General features: G+C 38.8%; 1 protein-coding gene across 8 annotated transcripts in view; it reads left to right on the forward strand.

Annotated features, from left to right (window-relative positions):
• Window positions 1-22,209, forward strand: part of mios (missing oocyte, meiosis regulator, homolog (Drosophila)) — a 53,329-nt gene that overhangs the window by 10,599 nt on the left and 20,521 nt on the right. For all 8 annotated transcript variants that reach the window (XM_078238123.1, XM_078238134.1, XM_078238152.1 and 5 more), the window contains 5 exons: window positions 907-2,313; window positions 5,032-5,127; window positions 9,116-9,376; window positions 13,887-14,056; window positions 14,156-14,221. In XM_078238123.1, the coding sequence (XP_078094249.1) occupies window positions 1,017-2,313; window positions 5,032-5,127; window positions 9,116-9,376; window positions 13,887-14,056; window positions 14,156-14,221 (1,890 nt within the window). In that variant the 5' untranslated portion in view covers window positions 907-1,016. The remainder of the gene's footprint in view (window positions 1-906; window positions 2,314-5,031; window positions 5,128-9,115; window positions 9,377-13,886; window positions 14,057-14,155; window positions 14,222-22,209) is intronic.

Raw genomic sequence — 22,209 nt, forward strand, 5'->3', positions numbered from 1 at the left:
ACTTGTAGTTTTGATTTATGTTAAAGGTAAACAGAATGCTTGTAACAGATTTGCATGTAAACAGTGGGAGAGTAATTTATCTCAACATTGTGTTTTCTGAAATTAATTTGAAACAAACTGATGAATTTGCATCGGCTGTTAGTGAGCCTATTGGGTTTACGCAAAATTCCACAACTTTTGTGGTTAGTTTTCATTGCTAAATTTATTAGATTCAATTTCACAACTTGTTGTAGTGGGATTTGAACTCTGAATCTATGGGTTGCGGGCTCAGTGCAATACCAACTAGATTATTATAAAGGCTTAGCATAACTTTGTCATTTTGCATTGTATGCCTCTGCATGTAAATCGAAGAATCCTGCATGGTTTTTATTAAGTGGACTGCTTAACTTATCCTGTGACTTTCATATGTTTGTGTACATGTACTCCAGATCTCTCTCTCTGCAACCTCCTTAAATTGTTTATACAGTTCTCTCCACCCATCCCTAACCCCACCAAAAGTAACACAGATAATTTCATTGAATGGATAGGATGCGATGTGCATGCAAAGTTTTATATTATGATCGATGAAGATGTTTCATTGATTCATTGCTTAGTGTGCCAATTCTTAACTCTCAAAATAATTTGTGTGTTGTTACCTTGTCATTCTGCTGAAATCTACTATAACTTTTTTATAACTACTATAACTATAACTTTTTTGTGATGTTTTGCTAGATGTAGGGGGCCTAAAAATGTTCTTTAACATTTCACGTCACAAACAAGTCTCAAACTTTCCTAAAGGGATAGAGGTGCAAATGTTACAAAAAATGTTTTGTCTTTGTGCTAATGGGTGAACATTTTGAACTATCTGCAGCTAAGAAATCAGTTATCATTTGTAATAAAACAAAGCAATTCTTTCTTTCTTCACAGATTCGTAATGTTACAAACTGAGACTTGTGTGTTATCTCCCTTCAATCAAGCTGATCAACTGATGTGAATGTAAAACATTGAGAGAATCCTCATGCACGCTGGTGGTAAAAATGAGTGGGTCGAAACCTGACATCCTGTGGGCTCCTCATCATGTGGACAGATTTGTTGTTTGTGACTCTGAACTTTGCCTCTATCGTACTGAATCAGTAGGGACGTTTGAAGCTAAAGCTGGATCTTTAAGACTTTCAGAGGACACTACTGCCACATTGCTGGCAATTAACTCTGACACACCTTATATGAAATGTGTGGCTTGGTATCCTAAGTATGACCCAGAGTGTTTACTTGCTGTTGGTCAAGCCAATGGACGGGTTGTCCTTACTAGCCTAGGTCAAGATCGCAACTCTAAATGCAGGGATTTAATAGGAAAAGAATTTGTTCCTAAGCATGCCCGTCAGTGTAATACATTAGCTTGGAATCCTGTGGACAGCAATTGGCTTGCTGCTGGACTGGACAAACACAGGGCAGATTTCTCAGTACTCATCTGGGACATCAGCAGCAAATATACACCGGAGATAGCAGTCCCAGCAGAAAAAGTTCGACTTTCTGCTGGTGATACAGATGCTGGCCTTGTCGTAACAAAACCTTTGTATGAGCTAGGCCAAAATGATGCAAGCCTGTCCCTTTGCTGGCTCCCAAGAGACCAAAAGCTGCTGTTGGCAGGCATGCATCGTAATCTTGCAATTTTTGACTTGAGAAACACCAGCCAAAAAATTTTTGTCAATACAAAAGCTGTTCAAGGTGTAACTGTTGACCCTCACTTTCATGACCGTGTAGCATCTTTCTTTGAAGGTCAAGTGGCAATCTGGGATTTGAGGAAATTTGAAAAACCAGTGCTGACATTGACTGAACAACCAAAGCCATTAACAAAAGTGGCTTGGTGTCCAACCAGGACTGGTTTATTAGCTACATTGACACGAGATAGTAATATAATTCGCCTGTATGATATGCAGCATACCCCAACCCCTATTGGTGATGAAACTGAGCCCACCATAATAGAAAGAAGTGTGCAGCCATGTGAAAACTGCATTGCTTCATTTGCTTGGCATCCAACAAATCAGAACCGTATGGTTGTGGTGACACCCAACAGATTGATGTCAGACTTCACTGTCTTTGAGCGAATATCACTGGCTTGGAGTCCAACTACTTCCCTGATGTGGGCTTGTGGTAGACACTTGTATAACTGCAGTGAAGAAGGAGAAGCTAGTTCTGGAGAGAAAGACGTTGCTATGAAAATGAGACAGCGGGCATTATCAAGATACGGACTTGACACAGAACAAGTGTGGAGAAATCATTTGTTGGCTGGGGATGATGACCCGCAGCTAAAGTCTTTATGGTACACTCTGCATTATATCCTTTTGGTTCAAATTCTGAGTAGTAAGATACTGCATTTTATTGAAGATAATTGTTACTTGGAAAGTAACATTGTAATAATGTTCACTCAGAAGCCCAAGTATTTTTAAAAATTCTATTTCAATGTGCAACAGTTACTTTAAAAGTAAATGAAACTTTCTTGTGATATTTTTATTTTAGTTTGCTTGAAGAAAGTAGATCAATTATAATAAGATTGTTGGTGATCAAGCTGTTGTAGTCTAATTGATATAATTAAGTCAACAGTTCCATTACTTTGTATCAATAACCACCAGGGTGGTAGATCCATGGTGAGATGGACTGGGTCTTGCCACATTTAGCAATTCTTACATTCTTATGTAACTAAATATTGTGCTTTATTTCCAACAACTGAAAACGCATTGTAGATGGGTGTTGCCCTGCTACAAATGACATTGTAAATCTACACTGCCTGAGCTCACTATCTATTTCTTTCTGGCTACCTGGAGCATAATCCCATTTCCTTGGACTAGTAATTGATATATCAAACAGCCTGACAGTGATCACTTCACTTCAGTCCTGTCGAAGCCAACCTCCAGCTATGCTGGTTAGACCACATCTGGAGCACTGAACAGCTCTGCTTCAAGATTTATATTAGCCTTGGAACAAGTGTAGCAGAGATTACCAGAATGATACCTGGATTCAAAGGAAAGGTTAAACCTTTTCACTGGAATTCGGAAGATTAAGGGATGATTTGATTGAAATTTTCAGGATATTGAGGGGAATCAGTTGGAAGAAACCATTTGCTCTAGCTGGACAATCTAGAACTAGGGGGTATGGTTTTAAAAAAATCAGAACTAGCCCTTAGAGTGAAAATGGGAAACTTCATGCAAAGGGTGTAAAAGTTTGGAACTCTTTTGGAAAAGCCAATTGATGCTAATTTAAAACTGAGATCATAGATCATTGTTAAACAAAGGTATAGAATTTAAGTTGCAGATCATCCATAATTTCACTGAATGGGGGAACAGGCTCAAGGGGCTAAATAACCTGATCTTAATCCTGATCTGAAGGAACAAGTGGGCAGTATTTCACAAGTTTTCCATTTGTCCATAATGGACTGGGGGATAAAATGATGCTTTTCTTCAGTTTTGAGTTGCACAGTTATGTTTATTCTAATGCATGATGATAAAACTCTTGTTTCCAGAGCTCTCAATATTGAGAATTTAAAGACTCAAGTCAGTAAAATCAATAGCTATAGCATTATTTGGTAGTGATATTTTGATTGAAAAATATTAAATGCAATGCAGAATGTACAGAACACTGGTTGCTTAATGTTTTCCCCACCCCTTAAAAATAACAGCAGAATGGCAGCCAGCTGGATTTTAAGAACTAGCAAATGTTTCATTGAGGTCCAGTGAAAATACCAATGTTCACTTGCACCTCTAAAGTATGTGCCCTTCTACCCAATGATGTAAATGACCCCCAACTCTGGAAATCTGGGACTGGTTCAGCAGTCTTCATGTTGGGTGTATGAGTTTTGCTCACTATTTGCATCGGTGGTGAGGGCGTAACATAATTTTAGCTACTATTATAACAAAAATATAAGACATTAGTAATTGAAAGAAAGCCCATGCCACTTTTGTAGGGTTGTCACCTACTAGAAGAATAGTGTTGGTTTGTAAAAGGTCTGTGTTATCATTCAAAAAGTTTTTGTTGATATGTCTCACTTGTGCTATGACCTATGCCGCAAAGTCACTCAGCAAATGCTTATATCTCCTCTCTCTGGAGGAACCTATCATTGAAATAAGGAAGACATAATGTCACGATGCGTTCAGCACTGAGATTTTGTAATTGGAAACTATGGTTTTAAAATTTCAGTTTCACGTCGATCTTCTGTTTCATTCCCTTGGATAAGTGGTTAGAATGGTATTGAGTTGCTTGCATCCATAAGAGTATATGAACATTTATGAATAATACATAATAGATTTTCAGTGATTCTTTTTTCTATTGAATTGGCGGGTGCGTTGCTGTATCCTGTGTATGTTAAAGTAACGTGGGGCGTGGGCAGGAAAATGGAGTTGAAGCCCAAGATCAGCAAGGATTGTGTTGAATGGCAAAGCAGGTTCAGTGGGCCGTGTCTACTTTTTTTTCCTACTTCTTGCAATCGTGTATTGTACAATGACATTTTTGGGCTTGATTAGCAGAATTGGCTGTATTTGTATGAGATTGTAAATTGGTGTAAATTTTGCTACTTTTTAAGAGCTAGTTTTAAAAGTGCGAAATGAAAATGCGTGTTACAGATAGGGAAAGGCGTGTGTGTTGAAGGAGAGAGTTACGGCAGAGGAAGATGTAATGCTTAGGATGAGGCATCCAGCTCAGGAAGGGAAAGTCTTTTCATGTTGGATGCCATCATAGCCAATTTCTTAATATTCTATACATTATAACAAGAGGTAGAATAAATTAGTATACAACTGGCCTTGAGCTGCCTCACTAATGTGTCCCACTGCCAGATGCTGAATAATGAAGTCAGTGGCTGCTTGATTGCCAAAAGGCAGATTGCAGGTTTGGTTATGCTCATTTTCAGGTTGTGGAAATGTCAGGGTTACAGTATATTACTAAGAGTTGCTGAAGCATGGTGACATTCAACATAAATTATAAGGTGTCAATTACCATTGAAGCTGTTTTGTTTTAAAAAGAACTATTTTTCCCTCCATGTTCTTTTCCTATATTTACAATCACTCATGAAACAATATGCTGAAGATGCAGAACAGAAATCTGTGAACAAAGTGCCTCTTGTATACTCTGGTATTAAAACAATAGTGAAATCAAGTGCAGGTGAGTGTGAATTATTTGGTGTGTTACTATCCATTTGTAATATTTATTTCAAATGTGATTGCTCGAAGTTTTATCCACATGTTATCAAATAACCAAAAAAAATGAGAATGCAGAAAGATTGAAATGAATTTACAACCTTTAGAACAAATTTCTGAATTGGGCTATAGTTTAGAACGAGTATTCTGAAATTGGTTTGACTTTAACTATGCTAAAATACAAACTGTATTCAGCCATACGTAGCAGCAGCGGCTTTTTACTTGTCACGATTGTCCTTTTTGGATTTTAACTAGTCTTTGGCAAAGTGACCTGGAAACATGAGCATTTTAATATGCATTTTTACATTGTCCTATTTTCTGCTGCGTTTGTCCCACAACCTTGTGAACTCTCATATGGGATAAACCTATAAAATAAGAGCTGGTGTCTTAAAAGCTTATTGAGCCAAATGTCCAATGTATCCCTGACTCTGTGCACTATGACCTGGGCGGGGGTTGGGGTAGGGTGGGTAAAGCGTGTGGCTTTGCAGTGCTGGTGAGCTGCATGGCAGTGAAAGGAAATCAATTAAGAGAAGTAATTAGGTTGCAATTTTCCATGCGATTACAATTTTCCCAGGTGCAACTGGGATCAGAATGTCCATCACGAGGTCAGAGGAGGCAAGTACACAGTGGGAGGACCTGCTCAAACCTTGCATCAGATAAGTAAATAATCAAAAGGCAGTGGGAAACATGGGTTGACAGACCCATTGCAGCACTTGTTGGAGCTTGCTGCTAGTGAGAAGATTGAGATTAAAAAATCATTCTGGCCCCTTTCTCCTCGCCTCCCTCTCTGTGGTGCTCCCTTTTGCATTCTAGTCACACAAACTGCGCACTCTCTGCTATCACAGTGCAGATTGTTGGTCTTTATCACATAATAGCTTCTAATTGGCACTTGCCTCCCAGCCTGCTCAAGTAGGTTGCCTCCTCCAAAGTTAAGCTGACGGATGTGCTACTGAAATAGATGGGGTTGAGACCCCACGTCGGCTTCCCAATGTTCATGGTAAAATTCAACTGCTGCTTCCGCAATGTCTAAATGTTAAAAGAAATCAGTCAAAAATATGTTACTTTTACAGTAAAACTTCCAATTGAAGCATGGGTGTAATTAAAGACTGCTATTAAATCTCAACACGAGGATTTGATGCCTATGCTAATATAAAATAGGCATAAGGCATATGCTTTAAAAGTCCTACAAAGTTTTAGTATTCTAGTACTTTCTCAATTAATTTGAGTATTTGGTAGAATATTTACAACTTCAGAAGTTATTTTTATCTGTTTCATGTGTACTCTCTTTCCATTTACTCTGAATTTTGCATTAACTGATTTGTGACTTGATAATTCATAAACTATAGTTTCCATGGTATTTCTATTTAATTATTTATAGTTAAATGGTTTGTGCATGGTGTGTGTAGTTAATCCTTTTTTCTGCTTACCATTTTAATTACCATGTGCACAGATTTCAAAAGATGAGAACTTGAATGTTTTTTAGGGAGGGGCGTGTTTACCTGTCTGGTCACCTGGCGGGAGATTCTGGTATTTACTAGATGTGGTCTGTTAATGTCAGGGTAGAGATATCTCCTGCTGAATAAACCAGAGAAAATAAGATCATGAAGGCTGTGCCAACATTTGTCTGTTATGTGGGGCATCTTGAGGGGAGGAGTGTACCAAACTGTTTAAGTGGGGAAATAATGTTACTTGGTGTCTGCTTTTAAATTGTAAGAGTTAAGCATATATTGATTTGTTTGTATCTACCCTCCAAGATTTAAACGTTTTAAAATGTTTTGATTGTTCATATTGCATATTTCCACCTGTCAAAATCTTGTTTCAGAAATGAAAGGTCATTTCTATCCAGTAGCACTCTTCAAATCACATGTTTGGTGTATGTTTATTTACAAGCATGTAAAATAAATGCTTTGCATTTACTATCGACATTATCCACAAACAAGAACACTTTTTCTCACAAGCCATGCATTTTTATTTGCTTCAATAGGGTAAAATAGCATTAGTCCAGGATCCGGAATAGTGCAGAGAAATTCCTGCATTTCACATGAGGATGTGTAATGATCATTGCCTGAGATTCAAGCAATCAAATTGAATATTTGAACTTCCATGCCTTTTTATTTAATGTGTACTATCAGAAAAATAATTGGTCGTAACTGTCAATTTTTGAATTTGACACTTTTGTGTGACAAGTGATCTCGTTCACTTGATATTGAATAGCATATTTAACGTGGGAAAATGTCCCAAAAGTGCTTCACATGGATATATGAAGACAAAATTTGTCCACTGATCCTTATCCATATAAGGAGATATTAAAACAGATGATGAAAAGCTTAGTCAAGAAGGAGCATCTTATATCCAGGGAGAGGAGGGAATTCCAGAATTTGAGGGTGTGGCAATCAATTGTTATGGCCAAGAGGGAGTTTAATTTCAACAATCCAATTTCTCCTCTTACCACCCCTTTGTAAACAGCAAGATGTTTTGGTTTTCTTTCCCCCTCCTTTATAAGCAGTGGTGTATTTTCCCAACCCCATGGTTTTGTGATCCAATTTGTATTAACCGCACAACAAATTTTGAGTTGGGGTAAAGTCAGAGGGGTAGTTTATTTTGCACATACTTGATGTAGGAAGAGGATTCGCAACATTCCCCATCCCCAGCCTTTTTTGTATTCATTCAGTAATGAACAGAAACCGGTACAGGGCAAAGACCACAGTGACTATAAGAAGTGTCGTTCCACATGAGTCCAGAATTAAAAATCCAATGATTTATTCTTTTCACAGAGGTCAGCAGGCTGAAGCTGATGTTGGATAACCTTCTCTAGTAGAGATGGATGACCTCCACAATGGACATGTAGAGGCAAATTAGTCTTACGGGAGCTGTTATACAGGTTCCAGTAGAAACAATGTAGATAGGGCCAGGTATTCAGCCTGTACAGAGCTCTGGTTCTGAGCTTCTTGCTACATGAAAGATGGCAGACTGGCACTACAGCAAGACAGTATAACTGGTTCCCCCAGCTGGTGGGAAGAGCATGTGACATGATTCCTACTTTGACAAAGGATGCCTGTTTCTTTTTCTGGATTCTTGGGATTTGTAATGATTCAGGTTTCAAAGGAGTTACAGGGTCTATTGTCCCAGCAGACTGAGTCTGCACTGGCCAGGGGAGGCTTAGGAAATGTACATGGCTTTCGTATAATTCCCTTGTAAGTTGGTATTTTGCCACTCACCAGGTCATTAGCATTTCTTTCGAAATAACGAGATTCTCTGAATGCCAAAAGTTCCTTTTATTTGAGCCATAGCCAACTACAGCTTCAGTAATTTTTAAAGTCTTCGTCCAGATTTTTTTTTACGTTTTATAAAATAGCCAGGATGAAATCTGCAGATTTTTAAAAAATATAATGCGGTCTTAACACCCAGACAATTATGAAGCAAAGGGATTTAGGAACTCTCAGAAATCAAGGAATGCTGACTTCACAGAGGGTTGGAGAAGATTAAGTTTTTAAAGTTTATTTATTAGTGTCACAAGTAGGCTTGCATTAACGCTATGATACTGTGAAAATCCCCTAGTCGCCACACTCCGTTGCCAGTTCAGGTACACCGAGGGAGAATTTATCAAGGCGAATGCACCTAACCAGCACATCTTTCGAACTACAGACGTAGGGGAGGAATCTGAGGAGGAATTTGATCACCAGGATCAGAATTTTAAATCTGAATTGTTGACATTTTAGTAACCAATGTAGGAACGCAAGCACATCGGGTGATGTTGAATGGGAGTATTGCGAGTCAGGACATGCTGGAAGAGCTTTGGACTGCCTCCAGATTACAGCCAGGTATGAAACTGGCTAGCATTGGAATAGTTGAGTCTGAAAGAAACAAATGTAGGATGAGTTCATTTTGTAAACAAAAGTTAAACATTGTGAAATACCATTTCCATTTATTGTTTACATTTATTCCATTGTCAGAGAGAAAAACAGAGATCTATAAGCATGGTTGGACTGGATCTGATCGGCAGACAGATTTTATCAGGTACCAGAGTGAGGAGAGATGCTTGGCTCTGCAACTTTGTGGCTGGATCCAGAAAGGACCAGAGATTGATGTGGGTCCCTTCCTGCATGCATTAGAGCAAGGAGAAGAATGGGAACGCGCTGCTGCTGTTGCACTTTTTAATCTTGATATTCGAAGAGCGATCGAGATTCTCAACAAGGGAGCTGCTTTGGGAAAAGGTATAATCTTCTGGGGGTTTTTTTTGCATTGTTTCAAACTTATCAATCATTATGCGTATAGTGCAATATTTGTGATGCATCTTGTAGTTTATTCAGTGAGGGGGAAATGAGTGAGCATGCTTTCTGGGGGAGACATTTTCCTCCTTTTAAGATTCACCAATCAGAGGTCCTGGTAAAATGAAAATGCCTATCGTTGGCATCTGATTACAGATATTGTCTGATTATATATACAATACAGGTCTGCTGCGGGATTTGATGTCAGCCTTTATAATTGATCACAACTTTAACCTTCAAGTAACCAGACCAAGTCACGGAGTTCTCTTAAACAGCTGTTTTAATGAAGCTATTGTTCAGTCCCTGGAAAGTTACAGCTCTCGTTCTGTAGCTAGCCAGAGTGCAGTATTCAGAGATACATGAACAATTGTAGTTTCAAATTCAATTACAAGTAATTAGCATATATCAATCACAATCATTTTATACTTGCTTCATTATAATATCCAATTAGTGTGAAAACTTAATTTTTTTTTACAAGTTATCATGGTCCAGTTTGTTCCTGTGAATGTAGATCACTCCCTTTTTCCAGTTACAGATGTCTGATTTAATGGCTTTTGCCCAGACTAATGGCCCTGGTTCCTATCTGTGAAGGCTCTTATAAGAAAAGCTTTTTTTCACAGCAGCTCGTGTGATTTTTAAACTTGCGATTATTAACCCTTTCGAGGTCAAAAGAGCAGCAACAATGTAACTCCCCGTTCGTTTTTGTCTCCCCGATAGGTGATCCCACCATGACTATTAAACACACCAGACAGGGCAAATTTTACTTTAATAGCATCATGCAATATTGTTAATTTGACAGAAAAATATCCCATCAGTTATTTATAAAATTGGTGATGATGTCACTGATTTTGATGGCTGCCTCGGTCCTGTAATATATTTTACACATTGCATCACATGGATACGGTAACAATAAATTCATATTTGGAGGGAAAGATTCAAACACTTGCAACCCAGATAAACAACAAGATCTTTTCCATTCCGTAGAAAAATTAGAAGACTTTCCTGCCATTCAAATTATTATGCCTGGATGCATAATATTATTCAATATGATTATTTCATGGAAGGGGTACAATTGAATGCTATTTTATCAGTCTCACGGGGTAGAAAGATCAAATGATTCCTGAGCAACAAAGTGGGATAATTGAACAATACGGGTCTTCATTGCAAGTGAGAAGCATTGGAGCTCTCTGGTGTCTCTGTGCAACACAGCGTTTAAGAGTCCGGAGGATAAAAACTGGTTTACGATTGTATTTGTTTTTTATTAGCAAGCCTGAAGACTGTTAATTGCTGCTACTCCAATATATTTTAAATATCTACTATGTGACACAACTTTAAAATATTTCATTTCACCAAAGAAAATAAAAGCACCAAGATAGAGTAGTATAATAGGTAAGTCGACAAAAAAGACAAGATTGAAGTCAATATTGCAAAATTGAAAAGTGACTCGCCCCCCCTGCCTTGCAGTATCCAGTTGACTCTAAAATAATTGAGAGATTTTACTTACTACTTTCAACAAAGAACATTCAGTCTCTGGGCTGCTACTTCTGACCGTCCAGCAACTTTGTGGTTTCTTGGCGGGCTTTTAAAAAAAAAACAGAATTAAGATGCTGCCTGAAGGTTGGAAACAGTCACACAGCAAATGACCTGGGGAAGACTGGCTTTAAAAATAAATTGGAAATGTTAGCTTGACGGTTCTAATTTGCAGATCTTTTTGGTTTGAAATGGATCTAAAGGACAACAAGAACTCAGTTTAAAACACAACCCCTGGATTTTGGCTTAGTTTTTGTTAGCTTTCGCCTGAAATGGGCCAAACGTGCATTAAACTATTGTGGAATTTTAGGCATAAGTAATGAAGATTTCTGTGATCTTATTTTTAATATTTAAAGAAACATTTGTTACTAGTCTACGTAAGAGAAAACTGACCACACCTCCAGATTGAAATCCAGAACAGGGTTTTTAACAATTGTGCCTGTTTATGGCCATTCAAGAAATTTCTTCAAATTATTTTTTGTAGCCGCCAAGGCACTAGTAGACACATAAGCATTAAATATTTGTTAGACTAGTGTACATCACTAAGGTTCAGTATAGTTTAAACCAATTTCACATGTTTTTAAAATCTGGTTACTAATAGGTGCTGGGCTAGAAACTTTAAAAAAAAGCTTACTTTTTTTTGTGATGTGGAGATGCTGGCATTGGACTGGGGTGGGCACAGTAAGAAGTCTCACAACACCAGGTTAAAGTCCAACAGGTTTATCTGATATCACGAGCTTTCAGAGCGCTGCTCCTTCATCAGTTGAGTCCTGATGAACAACTACTTACTGTACTTTTTGTGATAACTCCATTTTCATTTTTTAATAAAACTACACCACATTATCACTCTGTATTTCAGTGCAGGAAAAATAATAAACAATTATGCTTTAATATGCTGCCAGATTGCAGTGCTTCACGAAATATTTTGTTAGTTTGAGTGGAAATTTGTCTGTTAAGGCACTTTGGAAAACCAGTGCCATTTGATTTATTATTGTTACATGTGTTAGCATACAGTGAAAAGTATTATTTCTTGCACGCAAAGCATACTGTACATAGGGAAGGAGAGGAGAGTGCAGAATGTAGTGTTACAGTCATAGCTACCCAGATTTCTAATTGTATTGAAAGCAGAAATCCTACCCCGAAAATCTTGAATATTTCTGTATGTACTTATTAATATACTAACAACCAATGTTCCCTTTCAGCCATTCAGTAAGATCATGTCTGATCTAATTTTAACCTCCACTTCCCATTCCAGCCTACTCCTGATAACCTTGCGCATCCAGAATCTGTTTACACCTGTCTTAAGATATTCAAATACTCTGCATCAACCACCTTTTTGAGGAAGTGAATTCCAAAGACTCATGACCCTCGGAGAGAAAAAAATCCTAATCTCTGTCTTAAATGGTGACATCTAGTTCTAGATTCTCCCACAAGAGAATCTTTTCCATGTCCACCCTTCTCAAGTCCCCTCGGGTTCAGCCGCCTCTTACTCTTAATTCTAGTGGGTGCAAGTTTAGCCTGTCCAGCCTTCCCTCAAGACAACCTGCCGACTCTCGGTATTAATTTAGTAAACCACCTTTGAACAGCTTCCAATGCAGTTATATCCTTTCTTAAAATGAGACCATACATAGAAAATTAGAAGATGAGTGGGCCATTCGGCCCTTTGAGCCTGGCTGATGAACATGGCTGGCAAAGCAATAAACAACATTCCATTAACTTTGAAAATTCCTTGCATTTAACCTTTTCCAATTCGTGCGCAAGAATATATCCCTCTACAATCTTTCGCCATTCAGATAATCTGCTTTTTTAAATTCGTTCTGGCACAATGAACAACCTCACATTTTTCTTTTCTATTATACTCCATTTGCCAGATTCTTGCCCACTCACCTAATCTTTATACTTTTATAGCCTCCTTATGTCTTATTTTCTTATGTCGTACCTTTTAGGCTACATGCACTGTTCAGCAGTAATATTGCTCCCCATCACCTTAAAATCTGGTAACATGTCCAGTGCGGTACTTTGTAAGTGCTGAATTGCTGTGCCAGCCTGGTTTATGTGGGCAAGTTTGTGGAGTGGGTTTTTAACCTGCAATACTTCGACTTGGTGCTAACACTGAGCTTTTGCTTCTGTAAAATAATACTCTAAATTGAAATTACAACTTGTAATTTTACATCCTTTTTTTATAAGAAGGAAATTCTTATTGTGAGATGACTTTTTAGTATCTCTCCGTGGACCGAAGCTTCTGGAATTGCAGGTTCTGACTCCACTAAAGTATACAGAATCAGAGGAAGTTTACCGTCTAAAATGCCTAATTGACAATAATGCCATTAAGATTGCAACTTGGGCAGTTCCTGAGGAGGAGGCTGCAAAATATTGTTGATGGTATATCCTCCAAAACCCTGAAAGTGTGCCTGTCAATCAGAGGCTGAAATAAAGGCAAAAATGATTTCATCTTTGAGTGGTCTAAGCCACAACTCGGACTTGGAATCCCCACACAGCTGACATCCACTTGACTTTTTGGTTTATATACCCATTGATATCCTACTGAGCTCTTCTGACAGTCTCCTCCTCCTGTTTCCATTAATGTCAGTTTTCTTAAGTTTGAGTTGGTAGAGATTCCAATACAAACAAAGCACAGCAGAAGTGGCTAGGATGGGCTTGGATCTGTTTTTTCCAGACCTCCTCCACTGGCACCAGAAGGCTATGGATTTTAGCCCCACTAAATATTAGCTTTGGCTTCCTGCATACAAGATGCGTAACAGAAATGACAGCCCTAATTTGGAGGTCAGTTAATAAGTTGGATGTGGAGCTGTGGGAGCGAAGTATTGTTCAGATGGATTTTGACAATTATTATTGGGTTTGAATTTTCTTTTTGAATAAAATATATCAAAATGTTAACTTATAATGAATCCTTTGTGACTTGCAGGAGATTTGAACCTGAATGTTGTAGCTATGGCACTGTCAGGTTACACAGATGAAAAGAATTCTCTGTGGCGAGAAATGTGTAGCTCTTTGAGGCTCCAGCTAAATAATCCTTATCTGTGTGTCATGTTTGCCTTTCTGACCAGTGAACCAGGGTCATATGATTGTGTGCTGGTAAGTTCTGTCTGCCTATCATCTAATGTTTATAATTTTGAACACTATTTTTGTAAACTAATATTGCCAAATGGTCATATGTTTTCATTCCTCACTTAGTATGAGAGCAGTGTAGCAGTGCGTGATAGAGTGGCCTTCGCTAATATGTTCCTAAATGACACCCAGGTGAGTAAATACAATATGTACTTTGAATCCATTTAAAATGTCATGATTTTCTGCTGAGCTCTGTCATAGTCGAAGATGAATGTTGCCATGGATTTTCCTTATTCGCCTGTTAGTATGTCTGATTGCATTCCACAGTTCTTGACGAAATAAAGATTGTCCTTGATCAAGCCACACATTATCTTGAATTGTAGATTCTAGGAGATAACCCACAACTGGTATTAAATTCACTTGTATCCAGCTGTGCAGTTTATCCTTCTGTTCTCATGATTAAGTCTATGCATTAGCTACCCTTTTTTACACAGCACAATTGGCATATTTTGAGAAGATTAAAAAATCATGGCTAGGATCTCCTATCTTTCCTCTCTGCATACCACGAGGATCTGGCTAATCATCTTAAGTTCTGGTATTTTTGTCAATAGAGCTGACTTAGAATAGATATAAATTCTTCTCTATCTCCTCCAGTGTGCCTGCATACCATTGTTTGTTTAGACAATGCATACTGCTTACTTAATGACTGCCATTCCTCTTAGCCTGCACAATTCAACTTCCTCCTCCTTACTTGGGTGGAACTCTATTCTTTACTTTTTAATATACTTCAAAAAGTCCTTGCTTTTTTACATCTAGACGTTTTCCTTTATAACATCTAGTTTTTTTAATGTATTTTTTTCATCCTTTCCAATCTCTCGCCTGACTTCCCAATACAATTATTAAATTCATCATATTTACTGTCAATATTATTGGGCATAATTTTATCAGATGCCTTCATTTTGAATTTCATTTTAATTTAAATGTAGATTATTTCCATCTCCTTTTATATCTTCCTGGGAGATGTATTTCTTTTCTATGAAGATTACTTTCTACTGATCTATCAGCCTGTTTGGTAAACATAGAAAATAGGTGCAGAAGTAGGCCATTCAGCCCTTCGAGCCTGCACCACCATTCAATATGATCATGGCTGATCATGCACTTTCACTATCCCATTTCTCTCCATACCCCTTGACCCCTTTAGCTCCAAAGGCCACGTCCAGCTCCCTCTTGAACATATCTAACGAACTGGCCCCCGCAGCTTTCTGTGATAGAGAATTCCACAGATTCACAACTCTCGAAATGAAGATGTTCTTCCTCATCTCAGTTCTGAATGGCTTATCCCTTATTCTTAGACTGTGATCCCTGTGTTCTGTACTTCCCAAACATCGGGAACATTCTTCACAGATCTAGCCTGTCCAGTCCCATCAGGATTTTGTGTTTCTATGAGATCCTCTCTCATTCTTCTAAATTCTGTCTAGTTGGTTGAGATGATGTGGAGATGCAGTGTTGGACTGGGGTAAGCATAGTAAGAAGTATCACAACATCAGGTTAAAGTCCAACAGGTTTATTTGGCAGCACAAGCTTTCGGAGTTTCGTTCCTTCAGGTGAGTGAGGACTCTCAGGCAAATAAATCTGTTGACTTTAACCTGGTATTGTGAGACTTCTTATTTAGTTGGTTGAGGCCAGGTCGTCTTTTATAAATGTTGCCTTTTTATAGTCCGCCAACTTTGTTTTATTCATTTTGTGATCACTATTTCCCATTAGTAACTTTCCACCCTTGCTTTCCAAAAATCAAATGAAGCACCATTTCCCTATTGAGAAATTTTTTGTGTTCCTAATTTGACCATTTCATTACCTTTAATTCCAGTTTATTTTGGGATAGTTATTGCATATTGCTTTTGTACCTTTCTCTGAATCTCTGCTGTCAATGCCAGTTTTTTGCAACCTGTAATGCGCACCATGTTTTTTGTAGCTGGAATAGAATCCTTTTTCCCTATAACTCTTGATGATATAACTACAAATATTAAATTCACTAGATATTTTTTCACTAGTTGCAGAACATAAAACAAAAGCTCTGACAGATACACAATTGATAGACTGTCTTTTCCTCTCTCTCACACACACATCCTCCCTTTTCGTTAAGAAAAATTGTGGACCTGATTTAACTTTAGTCGAATAAATCCATGAAAATTGCCTCTGAGTTTTTTCAAATAATTATGAAATACATTTGAGCAACAACTGCAAGAAATGGAAGAAAATACAATGTATTTATGCAGTTGACAGGTCCTAATGCATCTTGCAACTTTAGGTACATGGCACAATCCAAATTTAGCTTGTGTCACAGCTCTGGACAAACGCAAAACCAAGCTCAGATACGGGAGGTTGGATCTTTGAATTAAAAATGCTAAGGAATGCACTTAATGACAATTCAGAATCATTTACTGTTACAAATCATATACATTCTATATTTAAAAAATATGCTTAAACTCCTATTTCAGACATTAAAAATTTACTAAGGAACAAAATGTGACATCAAGAGTTTTGATACTTTGTCTGGAACAGTTAATGTAGCTCCACTCAGTGGTCAAATTATGGACTTGCAGAGGAATGCATTTTACATAGCCGATTTCTATCTAACTGGGTATAAATTGGATAATGAAAAACATAATGTAGGAGTGGGGTGTAAAGTAGTGTTTTTCAAAGTGGGGGTTAAGACCCATGGATGGTTTGCGAGATGTTGAAAAATGGATTGCCAAAAATAATCCCCAAAGATCACCTGAACTTTTTCCTGTTTTCTCTGAGTAAATTCTGTCCTGTGCCAATTTTCTTTCTCTTAGAAACTGATTGTAGACATGGATCATTTTGTTATGTGAAAGAGCGGGCCAGAGACAAGTCGTAAGTGAACATGGCATGGGTCATGAGGGACGACCATTTAGTAAAAACGTGTCGCCGGAAAAAGTGCTTGAGAAACAGTGGTGTAAAGAATCACAACAGGAAGGAAAGTTTTGTAGACAGTAGCTTGTACTGGTGTGAGATTTTTGAAAAGTTTTACTGATTTGTAGTAAAGTAGCAAACCAGGACACTTTGGGAAACAAAAGTAGAATTGTATGGAGTGGAGGAGTTTCAAAGAACAAAGAAAAGTGCAGCTCAGGAACAGGCCCTTTGGCCCTCCAAGCCCATGCTGATCATGATCCCCTAACTAAAAAAAAAACCTTCTGCCCTTGCTCGATCCATATCCCACTATTCTCTCCTTATTCATGCACATCCCGATGCCTCTTAAATGTTGCTAATGTGCCTGCTTCCACCACCACCTCTGGCAGCGCATTCCAGGCACTTACATCTCAAACTTCCCCCTTGAACCTGTGTCCCCTTGTAATTGACACTTCCACCTTCAATGTTTCCTGTGGTGTCACTGGCAAGTGTATACAATTATGATTTTACAGGTTTACATGAGTAGTTTTATTATAAACATGGCCGTAGAAATATAATGGAGAAGAATTGACAAAAAAACGATAGGCGACAAAGTAAAGTTTTTGTAGAAGGGAAATGGATAGGAATATATTTCTGCACATATAAACTATACTGTACTATCAGATCTTCAGTGGTATTGCTTATTGTGAGTCATGTTTTCATAAAAGGGTGTTATGACAACTAATGTTGGCAACCAATTGTTATAACATCAGTATTTGGGAGTAGCTTGATGGACATTGGGAAGGAGGTGCAGAACCTGACCATATTAGGATGGGCTCTTGGGTTCGACTGGCATTTTAAGGGATTTACAGGATCTGGAGATGTGTTCCAGATTTTAAATGTAAAGGGAACATCTGGGAATTGTGATCTGAGTACCCTGGAAAGGGGTTTCAGTTAATTGGAAAGGCCAGCACCTGGCTGTGAAAATTGTTTTCATTACACTTCTACATCAATATTTTCCCATTTTAGAATCTCTTATTCTCACACTTAATGGGGGCCAGCTATGTAAACTGCATTCCTCTGCAAGTCCATCAATTGGCTACTGAACTATACCTGCTCGCTCTACCACTCGGAAGTTGTGGGGAAAAGCATGATCCAGAAACCTAAAAAGGACCCAAACTGTCTTTGGTTCATCTCAGAACATCAGAATGCCTTTCTTTACGCAATACTCCATCTTCAGTCACAATCTAATTATTTCTTGAAATCACGCAATGCTTTGGCCTCAACCACTTTCTGTGATAGTGAATTCCACAGATTTGCCACACTGGGTGAAGAAATTTCTTCTCACCTCAGTCATAAAAGGTTTACCCCTTATGCTCAAGGTATGGCCCCCTGGTTCTGGACTCCCCCACCATTAGGAACGTTATTTCTGAATCTACCGTCTAATCCTCTTAGAATTTTGTAAGTTTCTGAGATCTCCTGTCACTCTTCTAAACTCCAGTGAATATAATCCTAGCCGACATAGTGTCTCCTCATATGACAGACCTGCCATCTCAGGAATCAGATTGGTAAACCTTTGCTGCACTCCCTCAATAGCAAGAACTTCCTTCCTCAGATAAGGACACCAAAACTGCACACACTAGAGGTGTGCCCTCAGCAACGGCCTATACAATTGCAGTAAAACATCCCTATTCCTATACTGAAATTCTATCGCTATTAAGGCACGATACCATTTGCCGCCATATTGCCTGCTGTACCTGCGTGCTTACTTTCAGCGACTGATGCCCGAGGACTCCAATATCTAGCTGAATATCCACCTCTCTCAATTTATAGCTATTCAGATAATCTGCCTTCCTGTTTTTTGCTACCGAAGTGGATAATCTCTCATTTACATTTATCCACATTATACCATGTCTGCCATGCATATGCCCACTCACTTGAGCCTGTCCAACTCATGCTGAAGCATCTCTGCATCCTCCTCACAACTCAGCTTCCCACCCAGCTTTGTATCATCTGCAAATTTGGAGATAATACATTTAGTTCCCTTGTCCAAATCGTTAATATATAATAGGCTCCTAGCACAGATCCCTGCAATACCCCACTGCCTGCCAATCAACACCATTTATTCCAACTCTGTCTCTTGTCTGCTAACCAGCTTTCTATCCATCTCAAGGCACTACCTGCAATCACATGCGCTTTAACTTTACATAGTAATCTGCTATGTGAGACCTTGTCGAAAGCCTTCTGAAAGTCTAAATAAACGACATGGTTAACTCTACTAGTTACATCCTCAAGAATTCCAGTAGATTTGTCAATGATGATTTCCCTTTCATAAATCCATGCTAACTGCTTTCCAAATGCTGTGCTATGAAATCCTTGATAATGGACTCTAGCAACCTCCATACTAATGTTAAGCTCACTGGTCTATAGTTCCCTGCTTTCTCTCTACCTTGCTTTTTGAATAGTGGGCTTACATTAGCTACCCTCAAATCTGTAGGAACCATTTCAGAGTCCAAATAATTTTGGAAAATGACCACCAATTGATCAGTTATTTCTAGGGCCACTTCCTTAAGTACTCTGGGATAAAGATTCAGGCCCTGGATATCCAGTTTCAATCCCATTCCCCAAAACTGTTTTTCTACTCCTACTGATTTCCTTCAGAACCTCACTAAAACTTATGGAAAGGCAGAAAGACTTCCATATCCTTACATTTTTATCAGCTCCTGTTGATGTGTGGGTTAGGTGGATTCGCCATGCTAAACTGCCCCTTAGTGTCCAGAGATGTGTAGGTCAGGGGATTAGCGGGGTAAATGTGTGGCATTATAGGGATAGGGCGTGAGGTGGGCCTGGGTAAGGCGCTCTTTTGGAGAGTCAGTGGAGACTCGATAGGCCGAATGGCGGCCTCCTGCACTGTGGGGATTTTATGGTTCTGTGATATGCAGATTGTAAAGAATTTCTGAAACCTGAATGAGCTGATGCACGGATGTATTTTAAAGTTCTGCCTAACTTTCCTGAGGTAAAAATATTCAATCAAACAGGCTGAAAGCCTTGAAGCATTTTTTTTCTGAAGGCAAGACCAAAAAGACAATCCATTGGGTAAATTTAATAATGTTATTGGGAGATAAATAACTGTTAATAGTGTTTTAACATCTTATTTTGGGAATTAAATGTTTGTTACTGGCAAAAGGCAGAAGGAAAATATTCGGCAAGCATTTTGATTCATTTAGCTTGTCAGAGTGTGATGGTGTTTCTTTTCAAAAAGGCTTTTCCCATTATAAAATTTATGAATGAATGCTCGGTATGTATGTTTGCACACAGATTCCAGTCTGTCTATTAAAAATCTCAGGTTTGTCATTCAATTTGATCACCATGTCAAAACTGAATACCAGAATAACTAAATTTACTGTATGATCCCCAAATAAAGAAATTGCCAATGAGATTTTACTTTCTGTAACTTTAACATGAATCTGGACCAATGCAAATTAAACATGAAATAACAGGCAAATGATACTTCAAATAAAAAGATAAATTTTAAATAGTTGTTCCAACAAAGATGCATCTTGTGCAACCACAAGCATTTAGTTTCGACATCTATGGTATTATGTAACTAAACTATTCCACAATGTGCTGTTCTTTATTCATACAGGTGGGTAACAATTGCTTTCATCCTCTGGTTTCGGGGTATAATAATCATCAGCAAGGCACTTGTGTCACAACCAGTGATCCTTTTCAGCAAACTGCGACGTGACAGGATGGCATGGTGGCACAGTGTTTAACATTGCTGCCTCACGGTGCCAGGGACCTGGATTCAATTCCAGCCTCGGGTCACTGTCAGTGTGGAGTTTGCACGTTCTCCCCTTGGGTTTCCTCTTGTGCTCTGGTTTCCTCCCACAGTCCAAAGATGTGCAGGTTAGGTGGATTGGCCATGCTAAATTGACCCTTAGTGTCAGGGGAGCTAGCTAGGGTAAATGCATGGGGATAGGGCCTGGGTGGGATTGTGGTTGGTGCAGACTCGATCGGCCGAATGGCCTCCTTCTGTAGGGATTCTATGATTCTAACACTCCAGTTCATGGTTTGGCCACTGCTGGTAAAACACCCAGCTCTTTTCCTTGCAGATTTTAGACCTTTTTAACCCGATTGCATTGTTTCTGAGAGTGCGTCTCCTGCCTCTAGCTGTCATTTGTGTCTGCAGTTTTCCTTTGTGTTTGACAACCACACAACTTCTGGCCTGATCTTCCTTTCTGTTAGTGCTGCTCCAGGTCGGTTCTTGTTATCCATGAAAATTACAATTGCTGCCTTTACAATTGAGGAAAACTCTTAAGGAATCTTAGTCCTTTTTAAGCATTTCTAAAAACAATTATAGATTCCACAGGCATTTTAAAGAAATACAAATTGTTGTTACTGTGTTTGGGAACAGCTGGGGTGAGAATGGTAAAGGATAGGCTGGCATTTTGGCTGGTGTGCTGACCTTTTTGCTGTGGGCTAATTTTGAGGAGGTGGAAGTTTCCAGTCAGCCTCCCGTTTCCTGTACTGCCAGGACCAATTAGCTACTTGGACATGGGTGTCCACCAGTAAGTACTCCTTGCTTGCCTGGGTGCAAGACCAGTTTCATGCTATCCTGAGAGGGCTGGTGACGAGGCTGCAAGAACCACTTATTGTTAAAGTTTTGAAGAAGTTGTTGAGAGAGCACCTCCATGTTGATCCTCCCTGTTGTTTACCTGCTATCACAACCTGTTGCCCCTCATACCGGAAGATCTCCGGCTCTCCAGCTTTTAGAACCCATATGCTATCCTTAATTGGACAGGGAACCTGGCTTCATGCCAATTAAGGGGTGTCTCTGAAAATCCCAATGTGTGATTATTTTCTCTTCCCACCCCTCAGGATGCAGTTGCAACGTCGGTTTCCCATCCCTGCGGGGAAATATAATCCATTCTGTTTGTCTTCCTGGTGGTTTGGTGGCAGACCACTTTCACTTTCCAGTTTGTTTGCTGGCGTCGTTGCATACCATCTTGTACCTGCCACAACATAACCCATGCTATTTAACCCTCTGACTGCTAACTTTACCATGACTCCTACCCAACCCTTGTCCTCTTACTTTAAACGCCTGTCCTATTCTCACTGGGAACTGTCATTCCAAGGATCTATTATTGGCAATGGCTATTGTGATTATTTGAACAATTTTGGTGAAATAGCCGTTTAGATTTTTAATGGCAAAAAGAATAAGGAGCGAAAAATTAGATTACAAGAGAAAGCTAGCTAGTAATGTAAAG

This window comes from Mustelus asterias, chromosome 2 (assembly GCF_964213995.1).
Source record: "Mustelus asterias chromosome 2, sMusAst1.hap1.1, whole genome shotgun sequence".
Taxonomy (NCBI): Eukaryota; Metazoa; Chordata; class Chondrichthyes; order Carcharhiniformes; family Triakidae; genus Mustelus; species Mustelus asterias.